The sequence below is a fragment of the Equus caballus genome, chromosome 9 (genome assembly GCF_041296265.1).
Source record: "Equus caballus isolate H_3958 breed thoroughbred chromosome 9, TB-T2T, whole genome shotgun sequence".
NCBI lineage: Eukaryota > Metazoa > Chordata > Mammalia > Perissodactyla > Equidae > Equus > Equus caballus.
This window is the reverse complement of record NC_091692.1, coordinates 86873825-86887850: the sequence shown is the minus strand read 5'-3', so window position 1 is coordinate 86887850 and position 14026 is coordinate 86873825. Positions and strand designations below refer to the sequence as shown.

General features: G+C 44.9%; 1 protein-coding gene across 3 annotated transcripts in view; it reads left to right on the top strand.

Moving 5' to 3' along the window:
- The window catches only part of ASAP1 (ArfGAP with SH3 domain, ankyrin repeat and PH domain 1), a 349163-nt gene that overhangs the window by 33892 nt on the left and 301245 nt on the right, over window positions 1–14026 (top strand). For 2 of the 3 annotated variants that reach the window (XM_070221826.1, XM_023648976.2), the window contains exon 2: window positions 4088–4172. In XM_070221826.1, the coding sequence (XP_070077927.1) occupies window positions 4114–4172 (59 nt within the window). In that variant the 5' untranslated portion in view covers window positions 4088–4113. Of the gene's footprint in view, window positions 1–3594; window positions 3965–4087; window positions 4173–14026 lie in introns of those variants that run through there. The other variant, XM_070221824.1, reaches the window with a different exon arrangement.

Below are 14026 nucleotides of genomic sequence, written 5' to 3'. Positions count from 1 at the left end.
TTGAATGAATGAATATGAAATGGAATTTTTTTAGTTACTGGTAGTTTCTGGTTCTAAGAAAATCATGTTAATTGAAATGCATTATTTATTTCACTCTTACAGAAACCAGTTCCAGGAAGGAAATAGCTTTAAGAACCCTGACAGTATTTATCTCTAGGTGTTGGGATAATAAAAGATTTTAGTTTTATGCCTTAATATTTTCCATGATGGACCTGGATTCCTTTCTTAACTGGAAAGAAATAATCTTCAGAAAAAAATCAGTCTCAAAGCACAAATGGATCCTAAGGCAGCATGAGGGAGACACTGACATGTACGTGGATGCTGACCTAATTTGAGTGGGTTCAGAGTCTAGAGAGCGCAGGATGTGAACTGACTTTGGTGTCACAGCTCACACAGCTCTTTCACACACCATCTCTCTGGAAGCTCACACCAGTCTCGTGACGTAGGCCAGACTGGGATTAGTGGCCTCGTTTCACAAACAAGGGACCTGAGAGCCAAAGAGGCTCGCTGACTAGGACGAGGCTCTGCTTGGGGGCACAGCCGGACTGGAACTCTGGGCATTTGACTTTAAGCCCAGTGGCCTTCCCACTCTATCCCAGCAGCCTCTCATGAAGACCCATTAAAGGGAGTGGGACAAGGGCACAATGGACCAGGGACTCATGTGACAGCTGTCTCTGAGCATCTGCAAGACCCTTGTATGGAGGCAAAGCCTGGCTTGGATGTTTTGAGTCAGACAGCTGGGGTCAGAATCCCGGTTCTGGCAGACACTGTCTTGGACACGTTGTATCCTATCTCTGAGTCTCGATTTTCTCATTGGTAAAGCTGGCCCAATATCCACCTTGCAGGATTGCATGAGGGTCACACTGGCACCAAGGAGGTGGGTGTTCAGCTCCACCGATTGTCATCACATCTGTGCTGTCTGTGTGCAAGACTTTCATTATTCCCAACCTGTGCTGATACTCCTTGGTGTCCATAAATTGGTGTTCCCATGTGTATGAGTCAGTTTTGGCCAAATAACAAAACCTCAGACTTGGCAGCGGCTTGCTTGATGGCAGATATTTATTTTCAGGCTCCTGGGTCTGTGGGGCAGTTGTGGTTTGGCTGGCCTAAGTTGGGGTCGGCTGGCTCAGGCTGGCCTTCTGGTTGGGCTCAGATCTGCTCCATGTGTCTTCGATCTGGGGTCCAGACTGAAAGGCAGCAGCCGACAGGGCCGAGGGAGACATACTTCTCTCCTTGCACATCCTGGGGGTGCAAGAGGGTTAGGATTGGGACCAACACACTGTCACTTCCATCCACATTCCGTTGGCTAAACAAGTCAACGGTCCAGTCCAGGATCCAGTGGGTCAGGGAGCTAACCACCACCCACTGTAGAGGGAAGCATTGCAAAGTCACGTGACCAAGGGCAGCGACGTATAATCCAAATTCAGGTTGAGAGTGAGGAACTGGGAGCGGTGGTCCAGTCGAGGCACCGTCTCAGCTCGTACACTTGGATGGAGCAGGGAAAGGAAGAGACAAGCAAGGGGGGGGAGTGGGCTGGGAGAGTCATGGATGATTTGTGCAAGTCTCCGGGCCTTATTTCTCACAGGCGGGTACTGAGTGAAGTTGCGACCAGGGGGTGAATGTTCCAGGAAGATCGCAGTCTGTGATTCTGAGGGAGAGCCTATGTTATTCTTATGCTGCTACCACACTGTCTTGACTGCCGTAGCTTTGTTGTAGGTTTTGAAATCGGGAAATGCGAGTCCTCCAACGTTGTCCTTTTGTTTCAAGATCATTTTGGCTATCCTGAGTCCATCCCATTTCCCCGTCAACTTTAGAATGAGATTACCAATTCCCCGTCTAATTTAAATGTGTGCTTCAAGATTCAGGAAGATTCAGTCAATCCCTGTTGCCATCTCAGGTTGAAGGAAGTGACTCGATCATTTATCTAACAAATGTTTATTAATATTTTGCCAGACACTGTGTGGTTGTGCTGGGGCTACACCAGGGAGAAAATCCAAACACAGTCTTTGTACTCACATAACTTATAATCGAGGCAAATCAACAGAGGTTAATCAGGCTTCACATTAATGAATACACAATTAAAACTGAGGTAAATTTTGTGATCTAATCTGGAGGAGCAGGAAGAGTTTCCCTGAGGAAGTAAGATTTAAGGAAGTATAGGTGTTAACTAGGCAAAGTGAGTGACGAAGGCTTGCAGGCAGAGGGAGCAGCATGGGCAAAGGACCTGGGGCAGAAGGACCATGGAGAGTTCCAGGATTTGAAAGAAGGTCATATGGCTGCAGCAGTGAGCCTGAGTGGACAAGATGAAGCCAGAGAGGTGGGCAAGAGTCAGACCACATTAAATGATTTGGATGTTTACCTTAAAGCACTAAGAAGCCAGTGAAGAATGTTAAAAGCTGGGGGTGGAGAGGTGGAGATGACGCAATCAGATTTCTGTTGCAGAAGTTTCATTCTGCATATGGTCAGTTTAAGGTGTGGACCTTATTTGGATCTGGATTTTTAAAAACAATTGTTAAAAAAAATGTGTAACATTTATGAGACTATTAGAAATTTTAACTTTGGATTTTTGGTGATTTCAAGGAATTATTATTATTATTATTATTTAAAGATTGGTACCTGAGCTAACAACTGTTGCCAGTCTTCTTTTTTTTTTTAATTGCTTTTTCTCCCCAAATCCCCCCAGCACATAGTTGTATATTTTAGTTGTGTGTCCTTCTAGTTGTGATGTGTGGGATGCCATCACAACATGGCCTGATGAGCGGTGCCATGTCCGTGCCCAGGATCCGAACCGGCGAAACCCTGGGCTGCCAAAGCGGAGCATGCAAACTTAACCACTTGACCACGGGGCTGGCCGCCTTGAGGAATTATTATAATCTTTTTAGGTGTGGTAATGGTATTGCAGTTATATTTTTGTAAAAGATCTTATCTTAGAGATACATGCTCTACGATTTAAGACTAAAAATAAGATGTCTGGAATTTGCTTTGAAAGAATAATGTGGGGAGGGGAAGGATAAGGGCGTGGATGGGGTAGATTAATTACAGGTTGATGATAATTGGGGCTGGGTGGTGGGTACATGGGGTTCATGATACTCTTCTCTTTTTTTGTTTTGGTACAAAATTCTGCATAATAAACCTTAAAACAAAAAAAAAGAAAAGGATTATTCTGACTTCAGTGTAGGGGAGCAGATTTTAGAGGGAGAAATGTTGACGAGGGGAGACTAATCCAGAGGCAGTTGCAGTGGCCTGGGGAGAATGATGGACGCTGGGTTCAGGGCTCTGTCAGTGGAGATGGAGAGAGAGGGACACGTTGAGAGATCTTTAGGAAGTAAGGGAGACCCAACTTGGGGGTGGATTGGATACTGGGGTGAGGGAGATGGTAGGTCAAGTGTCCCTCGGTTTCTGGTCCCAGATGGAGGTGCCACTCTGAGCTGGGGATCACTGGAGAAGGACCAAACAGGTCCCTCGGCTCATGTTGTTTTCCCACTCCCAGCTCTATTTCCCCTCCATTCTGCAAATATTGGAGCTGCTCCCTTATATAACACCTTTTATCCCAGACTTCCTGCGTGCTGTGCACTCAGCAATTAATTAAGCGCTGGTATGCATGAATTAATTAAAATCCTCTCTCAGCTTCAGAGCGGCTGTCCTGAAATAGGGATATTCGCATACATCTATGTCCTTCCTGGGGCTGGTTCACTTTGCTGGGCGAACACAGCTGCAGGTGCCTGTCTGTCTGTCTGTCCGTGGCACCTGTCAGCACACTTTAATTTCATGTTTAGGAGCCCAGGTCTAGAGAAGTTAATGACTTGTAAATTGCTCTCCAACGTAGAGCTAGAAATAGAAGGCGAGAAGGATTCCTGAGCACTTGCACAGATGCAGCGATGGAGACGTCAGCCCCAAAGTGGATGGCTGAAATAGTGGTCTCCTGGCTGTTTTCCTTCTCCTTCCTGGACAGCCATTCTGTGGGGTAAGGACGTTCCTAACAAGGGTGCCGGCCTCCAAGTGAAATCGCTTGTTGGTCTGAGACAATGACTTCTGCCCTGTCCCGCTGGATGACTCTTGTTGCCTTTTTTCCTGCCCCCCCATCCAGGTAATTTCTGATGTGACGGCTGAGACATGAGATCTTCAGCCTCCCGGCTCTCCAGTTTTTCGTCGAGAGATTCACTATGGAATCGGTGAGTGGTCTCAGCGCATCCTGTCCAGGGGGCCCAGCTGGGGACAAGTAGAGGGATTCTTTTTGGGGGTTGAAATGCAAAATTTAATGAAACTCAAGCACTCGAATCTGACGGAGACCCCATGGGTGTGAATATAAGTGGCATTCAGATCTCTGGCATTTGCAGAGCTGTAGACTTTTTAAAGTGTTTTCCATCACGTGGGCTATCTCCTTGGTATAGAAGCAGAGGTGGCGGGGTGATGGGACTAGACAACCACGTCAACACTGCCAACAGTAACAGGTGCTGTTTTAGCCGAGTGGCTCTTTAGAAACATTATTTCATTCAGTGCCCTCAACAATCCCACCAGGTGAGAATTGCCACATTCATTTTACAGATGAAGGACTCACCCAGCTGGATTGGAGGTCAGTAGTCCTGATTCCAGGTCTTCTGCGTTTTTCTCTCTGCCATGTTGCCTCTTGATAGTCGTACGATCTGCCCCATTTTGCAGCTGGGGATACTGAGGCCTGGGATGGGGCACGTGATGGGGTCTGAGGAGTCTGGCCTCGTGGGTGGAGGTTTGTGTTAGAGGGTGGTAAAAAATTAGACCAGACAGGAAGAGCCCTGAAAACGAGGCAGAGAAAACTCGTAGAGTCTGAGAATCTTAAAGTTGCCAGGGTTTCTTGACACAGGGTCGATCTGCTGTAGCTGGCATTTCCCAGAAGTCAGCTCAGTGGTGGAAAGAGTGTGGGTGCTGGGAGCGGGTGGTTGAATCCTGGCTCTGCCCCGACTTTGTGTAACCTTAGGCAAGTTGCTAAACTTCTCTGTTTCTTCTGTTTTCTTATCTATGAAAGACGGGTGATAATATTTATGTTCCAGGTTTTTTGTGCAGACTAGGAAAAAAGGTATACAATGAAGTGTCTTGCCTAAAGTGGGCACAGAAAGCATTGTAATTATTCCAATTTTGGGGATGAAAGTAATTTGTAAGGATAATTAGACAAGCAAAAGTGTTCTGAATGGGTGGGAGAGGTGAGGGGCTGGAGGCTGGGACACCAACCTGAGGGGCGTTGATGTGACCCAGACATGAGGTCATAGGGCGCTGTTGCCACCTTCCAGGATAAGTGAGACTTTGCCTGCTTATTTTCATAGTTTGACCATTACCCAAAGTTTTATTTTATTTTGTTCTATTTTTTAAATCCAGTCCAACACAAAAGTGACATTTGTTTTTGCAGGTGTCTTTTCAGGTGATAATTATAACTGCAATAACGGTGCATTATTTAGGATTAGGTTTTGCTGTGAATCATGTGAAATCTAAAAGAACATTGACTTGAAGATACAAGTAAATTTTCCTCCTTATGAAAGTTCAGACACAGGTGGTGCAGGGCCGCTACAGCAATCTGTGAGAGACCCAGGCTTCTCCTGTCTTGTTTCTCTCCCATGTGGGCCTCCATTCCCAAGGTCACCTCATGGTCCATGTTGGCTGCTTCTGCTCCAGCCATCACATCTACGAGAGGGAAGAAGGACAGGGAAGAAAGGCAGGCCCCTCCCTTTCAGGGTGCTTCCTGAAAGTTGTACTTGCTGCTTCTACTTGTATTGTATTGCCCAGAAGTTAGTCCTCTGGCTACACTTAGCTACAAGGAAGGCTGGGAAATATGATCTTTATACTGTGAGACTAGTGCTTACCAAAATTGATAGTTGTTATTATACAAAAAGAAGAGAACAGACATTGGAGGACAAATCTTTCTTTGTTGTGCAAGTAGTTATTGAAAGATTACGGTTAAGAGGGTAGGCTCTGTAGCCAGGCTGCTGGTGTTTGAATCCTGGATCCATGGCTCCATAGTTATGTGACGTTGGGAAAGCTCCTTAACCACTCTATGCCTCAGTTTCTTCATCTGTAAAATCCTACATCCTTATATGGGCTCCTTTGAGCATTAGATGAGTTAAGGTAAAGAACTTGGATCAGTGCCTGGAACATAAGTTCTATTAATGTCAGCTATTACTGCTACTGCTACTTCTATTACCAGTACTACTACTAATACTATTACTATGAGTACATCTATCACCACGATTACTACTTCTACTATTACCATTACTACTGCTTCTACTATTACCATTACTGCTACTTCTACTATTACCATCAATACTGCTTCTACTATTACCATTAATACTGCTTCTACTATTGCTATGACTACTTCTATTACCATGATTACTACTTCTACTATTACCATTACTACTATTCTACTATTACCATTACTACTACTTCTACTATTACCATTACTGCTACTTCTACTATTACCATCAATACTGCTTCTATTATTACCATTAATACTGCTTCTACTATTGCTATGACTACTTCTATTACCATGATTACTACTTCTACTATTACCATTACTGCTACTTCTACTATTACCATTACTAGTGCTTCTACTATTACCATTAATACTGCTTCTACTATTGCTACAACTACTTCTATTACCACGATTACTACTTCTACTATTACCATTACTCCTACTACTACTACTGATACTATGACTCCTTCTCTTACCACTCCTGCTGCTTCTACTGTTACAACTACTGCTTCTACTTTAGTACTACTCATCGTGACCACTACTTCCACTTTTCTGCTGTTGCTGCTGCTGCTAGTGCTGTTGCTACTGCTATTTCTATTACTATGCTGTTACTGCGATACCACTGTTGTTTACCAGGCACTGCACATACACTTACAAATTTTATACCCATAGCATGGTAAGTATTATTTCCCCCACTTTGAAGGTCAGAGTCAGGGAGGGTGGGAACCTTGTCAGATGTCGTGCAGTGGGCAGGGTGGTGCTTTAGTCCTGGGGGCATCATCCTGGGGTGGTGACTGGAAAAAGCATGAGGCGGGCTTCTGAGATTCTGCGAATGTTCTGTTTCCTGGTCTGGGTGCTGGTTACACAGGTTTATGTATTTATATGACACTTCAGTAGAAACGAAGCATGGGGCGGGCAGTGGTGGGGCATGGGGGAAGCTTCACCTGGTTCCAAAGCCTGTGCTCTCCTCACCATCACACAAGGCCCGACACTGTCATTGCATTTTGTTTGTTTGTTGGCTCATTCATGTGACATATATCGATCAATTCCTTATTCCTTATGTGCCAGGAACAGGGCTGGAGTGCTTGGAATGTGAAAGGGCAGGCAGCAGACAGAGCCCTATCCTCATGGGGCTTTGTCTCTGGAGAAACAGGAGAGATGTGAACACCATCCCAATTGCCCTGGTTTGGCTCAGTGTGGGACGCCCTGGGGCCACAGGAGGGGCACATAAACTAACCCACCCACGCAAATAACATAGATGTCCATCTCAACTGACTCCTTTGATAAGAATGCGTTCCCACATCAGCGGGTGAGCCGATCACATGAGGGCTACGGGGAAAAACACAAAGCCGTGCCCTCCGTTCCCTGCCAGGCGGCACTGAGAAGGGGTCAGCTGTTCTTTTCCTTGTTTGTCACTGTGACTGTTGTTGACCTCCACCTGGCACCCCGTGGAGCAGGCAGCGCTGGAGCTTGGAGTTCAGTAGACGAGAAGGGGAACCCACAGGGCAGACATTTTCTATATCTATCAAGGCAGAAGTCCAGGGACCTCTTACTTTGTTTGTTTGTTAAAATAAATGTATGAATGAATGAATGAAGTCACATCCCACAACAATGCAGTTGTCACCCCTGGGAAAGCTCAGGTCCAGGGGAATAAAGAACAAGGTGGTTCCTTTCTTCACCTCACATACCACCTGGACAGCCGAGGGCAGACAGCAGCTGTAAGTGGAGCTGAATCCTGAGCCAGCAGGAGAAATCATTTGGCCCTATTTCCAGGGTTTTTCTCCATAGGTAGAAATGAACTGACCTAAACATTAGACCCTCCTAAACCAGGCCCAGGAGAAACCTCTGTGACACGCCCTTTGGCCTTTCCAGAGGTCATTATCATGCCACCAGCTGTCAGCGCAAATTGAATTTCCCGGAGCCCAGCTGATGTCCCTTTTTGGCCGCAGGGCCGGGGTCAGGAATGAACGCTGCTCATGGACGGGAAGTGTGTCCCTCGAGCTGAGCTCGGAGGCACTGACCTCTCACCTCTGAGCCGCATTTCTAAGATTGTTGGAAGGGTTGGAAAGCCTTCTGATTTCTGGATACAAAAGAAAAAAGACATGTGTTTTAAAAAAACAATAGCATTCAAATTCCGCTGTGAAAGCCCTTTCAATATAATTGAGTCTGTTTAAAATTCAACCGGTTATTCCAGGGCGTCTGCCGTTCCTCACTTAGATACATAAAGGAAGGAAGTTTCTACCTGTGCCAGGCCCGATGCTGACTCTTGGGGAGATAAATGAGTAAGACTCATTGCTCCAGTCTTCCTGAGCTTATTGTTCATTCATTTAAAAAAGTTTGTTCATTCTACAAATGATTATTTGACGTCGAATTGGCTCTGGTCTCTTGTCGAGATAAAAGACATAGTTCTTCCTTCTGTGGGGTTTATACTTGATTAATTTTTTCCCTTGCTCACTCAGCAGACATTTTCTGAACACCTACTGTATGCCAGGGGTTGCACTAGCTGTTGGGATACTAAGATGAACAAAAGATAGCTTCTGTCTTGATGGAACTAAAAGATTGGACAATATTGTTTTCGTCTCCCAGGGCTGCCATAACAATAACAAAGTACTCTGTGGCTTAAAACAATAGGAATTTATTATCTCACCCTTCTGGAGGCTAGAAGTTCAAAATCAAGGTGTCGGCAGGGTCGCTCTCTCTCTGAAACCTGTAGAGGAGAGTCCTTCCTTGCCTCTTCCCAGCTTCTGTTGGCTGGCATTCCTTGGTGCTCCTTGGCTCACAGCTGTGTCCTTTCAATCTCTGTGGCCTCTGTTGCCACGTGGCCTTCTCCATGTGTTTCCCACTTCTTCTCTTACAAGGGCACCAGTCATATTGGAATAAGGGCCCACCCAACTTGTCTGACCTCATCTTAATTTACATCTTAACTGCGTCTGCAAAGACCCGATTTCCAAATAAACTCACATTCATGGGTACCCAGGGCTAGGATGTCAGCAGTTTTGGGGGGACACAATTCAACCTGTAACAAATATAGATAACGTTGTGAATAAAGCACCTCCATGGGTGCCTGCTGCTCGGTGGGTCCTGAGTAGGTGTAATTGTCCACCCTCCCTTCTTTCCACTTTGTCTCAGCATCTAAAGCATTCACGCATTGAGGGCAGGAACCCTGTGTTGCTCTGAGCGAGTGTTTCTGGATTTTTTGCCAGGGAACTGGGGCAGGCATTTCATCCCTTGCCTACAGGGACGTTCTTGTGCCTTCCCCAGTGGACAGGCAGAGCTCTTTCCTGCTGCTTGCGTCAGTTTTTATTTCTTGGGGAGTTTGATGAGAGAGTCCTGGGGAACACCCGCCTCTCCTGGAAGGCCTGGCCTGGGGGTCAGAACTGTGGATTCCTGTCCTGGCTCTGCTGTGGGCTGGGGCATGTCATGCCTTTTTCTGCCTCGGGCATCTCATCTGTACCTCCTCCCAGGGCTCTGGTGAGGACCAAGTGGGATCAAACCTGTAAAGGGTTCGCCAGAGCGCCTGGTCCATAGTAGATGTTGAGTGCGTGTCGGTGGGATCATGGCAGGGCGTGTGACACCTCCCCGGGAAAGACGCCCCCGCTGTGCCCAGCTCATTCAGCACATTCCCCTCAATAAAGACTTTTGTTCAGTGTTCAGTGCCATTCACCGTCAGAACATTTCCCTGTAGTCTTTCTAAGGAAAGTTTTTTGGAAATAGAGAAAACACCCCTAGCACAAAGATGTCCAGTGCGGCCTCATTTCAAATGGCAAACGGTTGCAAACAAGATAAAAACCTGCCCTACAATGAGAAATGAGTTAACAAATTAGGGCGAAAGGATAAAAAAAAAACTTAGGGTAAAACAATGAAGAACAATGTAGCCAATAAAAAGAAGATTATGATTGCTTTTTAAAATTTCTGAGAATGCTCATGATATAAATATCCTGAAAAAAAAGGAAAGTTTTATTTTTGAGGAAGCGACTTAATTTCTCTGTGCCTCGGTTTCCTCATCTGTAAAATGGAGACAATAACAGTACCTAGACATAGGATTGAGAATTAAATGAAATAATACCTATGAAGCACATGCTCAGCACCTGGCACATATTAGCTGCTCAATAAATGCTAATTTTTACTGTTGTTATTTATCATATGGCCTAAATTGTGTGCCAAATATAGAAAAATATTTGGAATAAGTGCCACAGTTGAAACACTATTTTCCCTTTTAGATAGCTTATTCAAGGGACTTCCTTCTGTCTGTCGCTCAGCAGACGTTGACCAACCTCTGCATCAAGCACCCTGTTAGCCCACAGAGCAGTAGATTTCAATCCAGGAGTGTGCATCAGAATGCCTTTTGGGGCTTTTAAAAAAAAAACACAGATGCTTGGAGATGCTAATTTAATAGATGTGTGGTGCGTCTCAGGCATCTGCAGTCTTAAAAACATTCCGCAAGTGATTTTGATTCTCATGGTTGATATAAAGCAGAATAACTCCCCTCAAGAAGTTTGCAAACCAGATGAGAAGATGGGAGCAACAGCTGCATGGAAAGAGAAACCATAATGTAAGGCATAATATTATATGATGCTATAGGTTAGGGGCTCCGAACTCTGGCTCCCCGGCAGAACTCTGTAAAAATAAGATTCCCTTGACTATACCCCTAGACGTATGGAATCAGAACCTCTCAGAGCGAAACCTTTCCGGGAAGTTCTGAGGATCAGTTAAAAGAGGAATGTTGATGACGACTGTCAGTGGGAGAGCAGGTCAGGGGAACCAAGAGGGCGTCTTTCGTCTGGGGTTTTTGCAGAAGCTCTTTCTAAAGAGGTAAGATTCCAGGTCAGGCTTTTGACAATGCCTCTGCGTCTCATCTTTGCATCTCCATCCTCCTGCTCCCAGCACCTACCCAAGGGGCTGCAGCATAAATTGAGGACCAGACTTCTTCCAAAGCCATTTTCTTCAAGCCATGAGGCTGATATATTTCCTCTAGTTGGCACTAGTGAATGCATTTAAAAAAATTTTTATTGATTAATTTTTAAAAAATTGTGATGAAATACGCATAACATAAACTTTACCGTCTTAATGATTTTTCAGCATATAGTTCAGTAATATTAGGTACATTCACATTTTTGGGTGACTATCACCACCATCCGTCTCCAGAACTCTTTTCATCTTGCAAAACTGAAACTCTGTACCCATTAAACAACAACTCTCTATTCCTTCCTCCCCCAGCCACTGGCAACCACCATTCACTCTACTTTCTATCTCTGTGAATTTGACTACTCTAGGTACCTCATGGAAATAGAGTCATACAATATTGGTCTTTTTTGTGACTGGCTTATTTCACTTAGCGTAATGTCTTCAAGATTCATCCATGTGGTAGCCTGTGCCAGAATTCCTTTCCTTTTTAAGGCTGAATTATATTCCGTTGTGTGTATATTCCACATTTTGCTTATCCATTCACCCACTGTGGCCATTTGGGTTGCTTCCACCTTTTGACTGTTATGATAATGCTGCTGTGAATATGAGTGTACAAATATTTCTTCAAGAGCCTCCTTTCAATTCTTTTGGGTACAAACCTAGAAGTGGAGTTGCTGGATGATATGTAATTCTGTGTTTAATTTTTTGAGGAGCCGCCATACTGTTTTGCACAGCGGCTGCACCATTTTACATTCCCACCAACAGTGAACAAGGGTTACCGTTTCTCCATATCCTTGCCAACATTCCTTATGTTCTGTTTTTGTGGTAGTAGCCAGCCTAATGGATGTGCTGGTGAATGCTTTTAGCAGGGACAAATCATTGTCAGCTTTATATCTCGCTTCTGTTGTATGGGCCAACGAAGAAATTGCCAAGCATTTATTTAAGCCACAGGCACTGGGAATACAGACCTAAATAATACGTGCATGGTTCCTGCCTTCAAGGCTCTCAGAGTGTGTCAGGGAAATAGATTTGTGAACAGTCTGATATGATGAGTGTAATAATATATCCTTAGGTAGCACGTTATGCCTTGAATACAGTTAAAAATGGTAGGAAATGTCGACGGACTTTAGTGCCTTGGTGTAAAACACAAGCAGTACATCATTCAAGTGGACTTAGAGTCCTGATGTCTGGGCTGTCCAATGGAACTTTCAGCACTGTCCAGCAGAACTTTCTGTAATTATGGGAGGAAATGTTCATTTTCTGTGGTATCTACTGGCCACAGGTGGCTGTTGAGCACTTAAAATGTGCCTAGTACAACTGAGAAATTGGATTTTTAAAGTTTATTTAATCTTGATGAATTTCCATTTAAGTTGAAATTAGCCCGAAGTGGCCAATAGCTAGTGTATTGGATGTCGAACTAATAGAGATCACCTTACATGGTTCTCCAACTCGAATATGCACATGAGTCATCAAGGGATCTGGTTAAACAGTAGATTCCCAGGCCCTCCCTGGAGTGTTTCTGCTTCCTTATGTTTGTAGTGGGGCCAAAGCTTCTTCGTTTTAACACCCACCACAGGTAATTCTGGTGCAGGTGCAGTTTGAGAAATGCCAAGCCTCGCGGTTTTCGATTTTTTGTATCAGAATATTTTCTTCGGATGAAGGCTTAAGAGAGAGCTCAGTGTGTAAAACAGACAAGAGCAGAGCTGTTCTGGTTAAGTAGGACTGGGACCCAGAGCTGCATACACGTGGGGGACCACGGTCTGTTCTCCTGGGCGAGGTTTCTTGTAGCACAATTCATACGACCTGATCTAGCACAATCTCGTCACTTTATGAATCTGAAACCATTAGATTGGTTTTCTAATAACCATAAGCATGCCAGAACCAATTTAACAATCCGTAATTACTTCTGGAAATGCAAGTTGAAGCAGAAGTACAATGTTTTAACTCGGGCTGCTACAACAAAAATACCATAGACCGGATGGCTTAAACCACAAACATTTATTTCTTACAATCTGGAGGCTGGAAAGTCTGAGATCAAGGCGCTGCCGATTCAGTGTCCAGTGAGAGCCACCTCCTGGCTCATAGATGGCGGTCTTCTCCCTGTGTCCTCACATGGCAGAAGGGGTGAGGGAGCTCTCTGGTCTCTTTCATAGAGGCCCTAATCCCATTCATGAGGGCTCCATCCTCATGACCTAAGCACCTCCCAAAGGCCCCACCCCCTAATACTGTCACATTGGGGGTTAGGATCTCAACATAGGAACTTTGCGGGGACACAAACGTTCAGTCCATAACAATCACTACATTAGTAGGCCATTGTTTTCCTTGCCCTGGACATTAACCACCCATCTTGGTGTCACATGAGGAATTGCAGAGTGGTGATTAAGAGCTCAGCCTGAGTCTGACCTAGATGTGAATGCCACTCCACCCTCAGAACTCACTGGGTGGTCCTAGGCAAGTTTCCCCATCTGTAAAATGGGTATAACAATATCTTGTTACATGAGATAATACACGTAAAACCCAGCACTTGGCACTTAGTATTAATTATCACAACAACCACAACAATAGTAGTAAAAGCTGACAGTTACGGGGCATTTAACATGAGCCAGGCGTTTTCCTCTTCTAAGCACTTGCTGTTTATTAACTCATTTCATCCTTTAACCCTGTGAGGTAGACACTGTTGTTATTTGCATTGTAAAGACAAGCCGAAGCTTCTGGAGGTTTGGAAAGTTGCTGATAAGTGATAGAAGTAGAATTCAGTTGTGGGGAGTCTGGCCCTGGAGCCTGGAATTTCACCTTTTACTCACTGCATTGTTAAATCATCCCGAAGCTCTAAGGAAAGCCTTTTAAGATGAGCCCTCTCCCCACCCACTCCCAAATCTGAAAGCATCAACTCAGCTTCTGGGA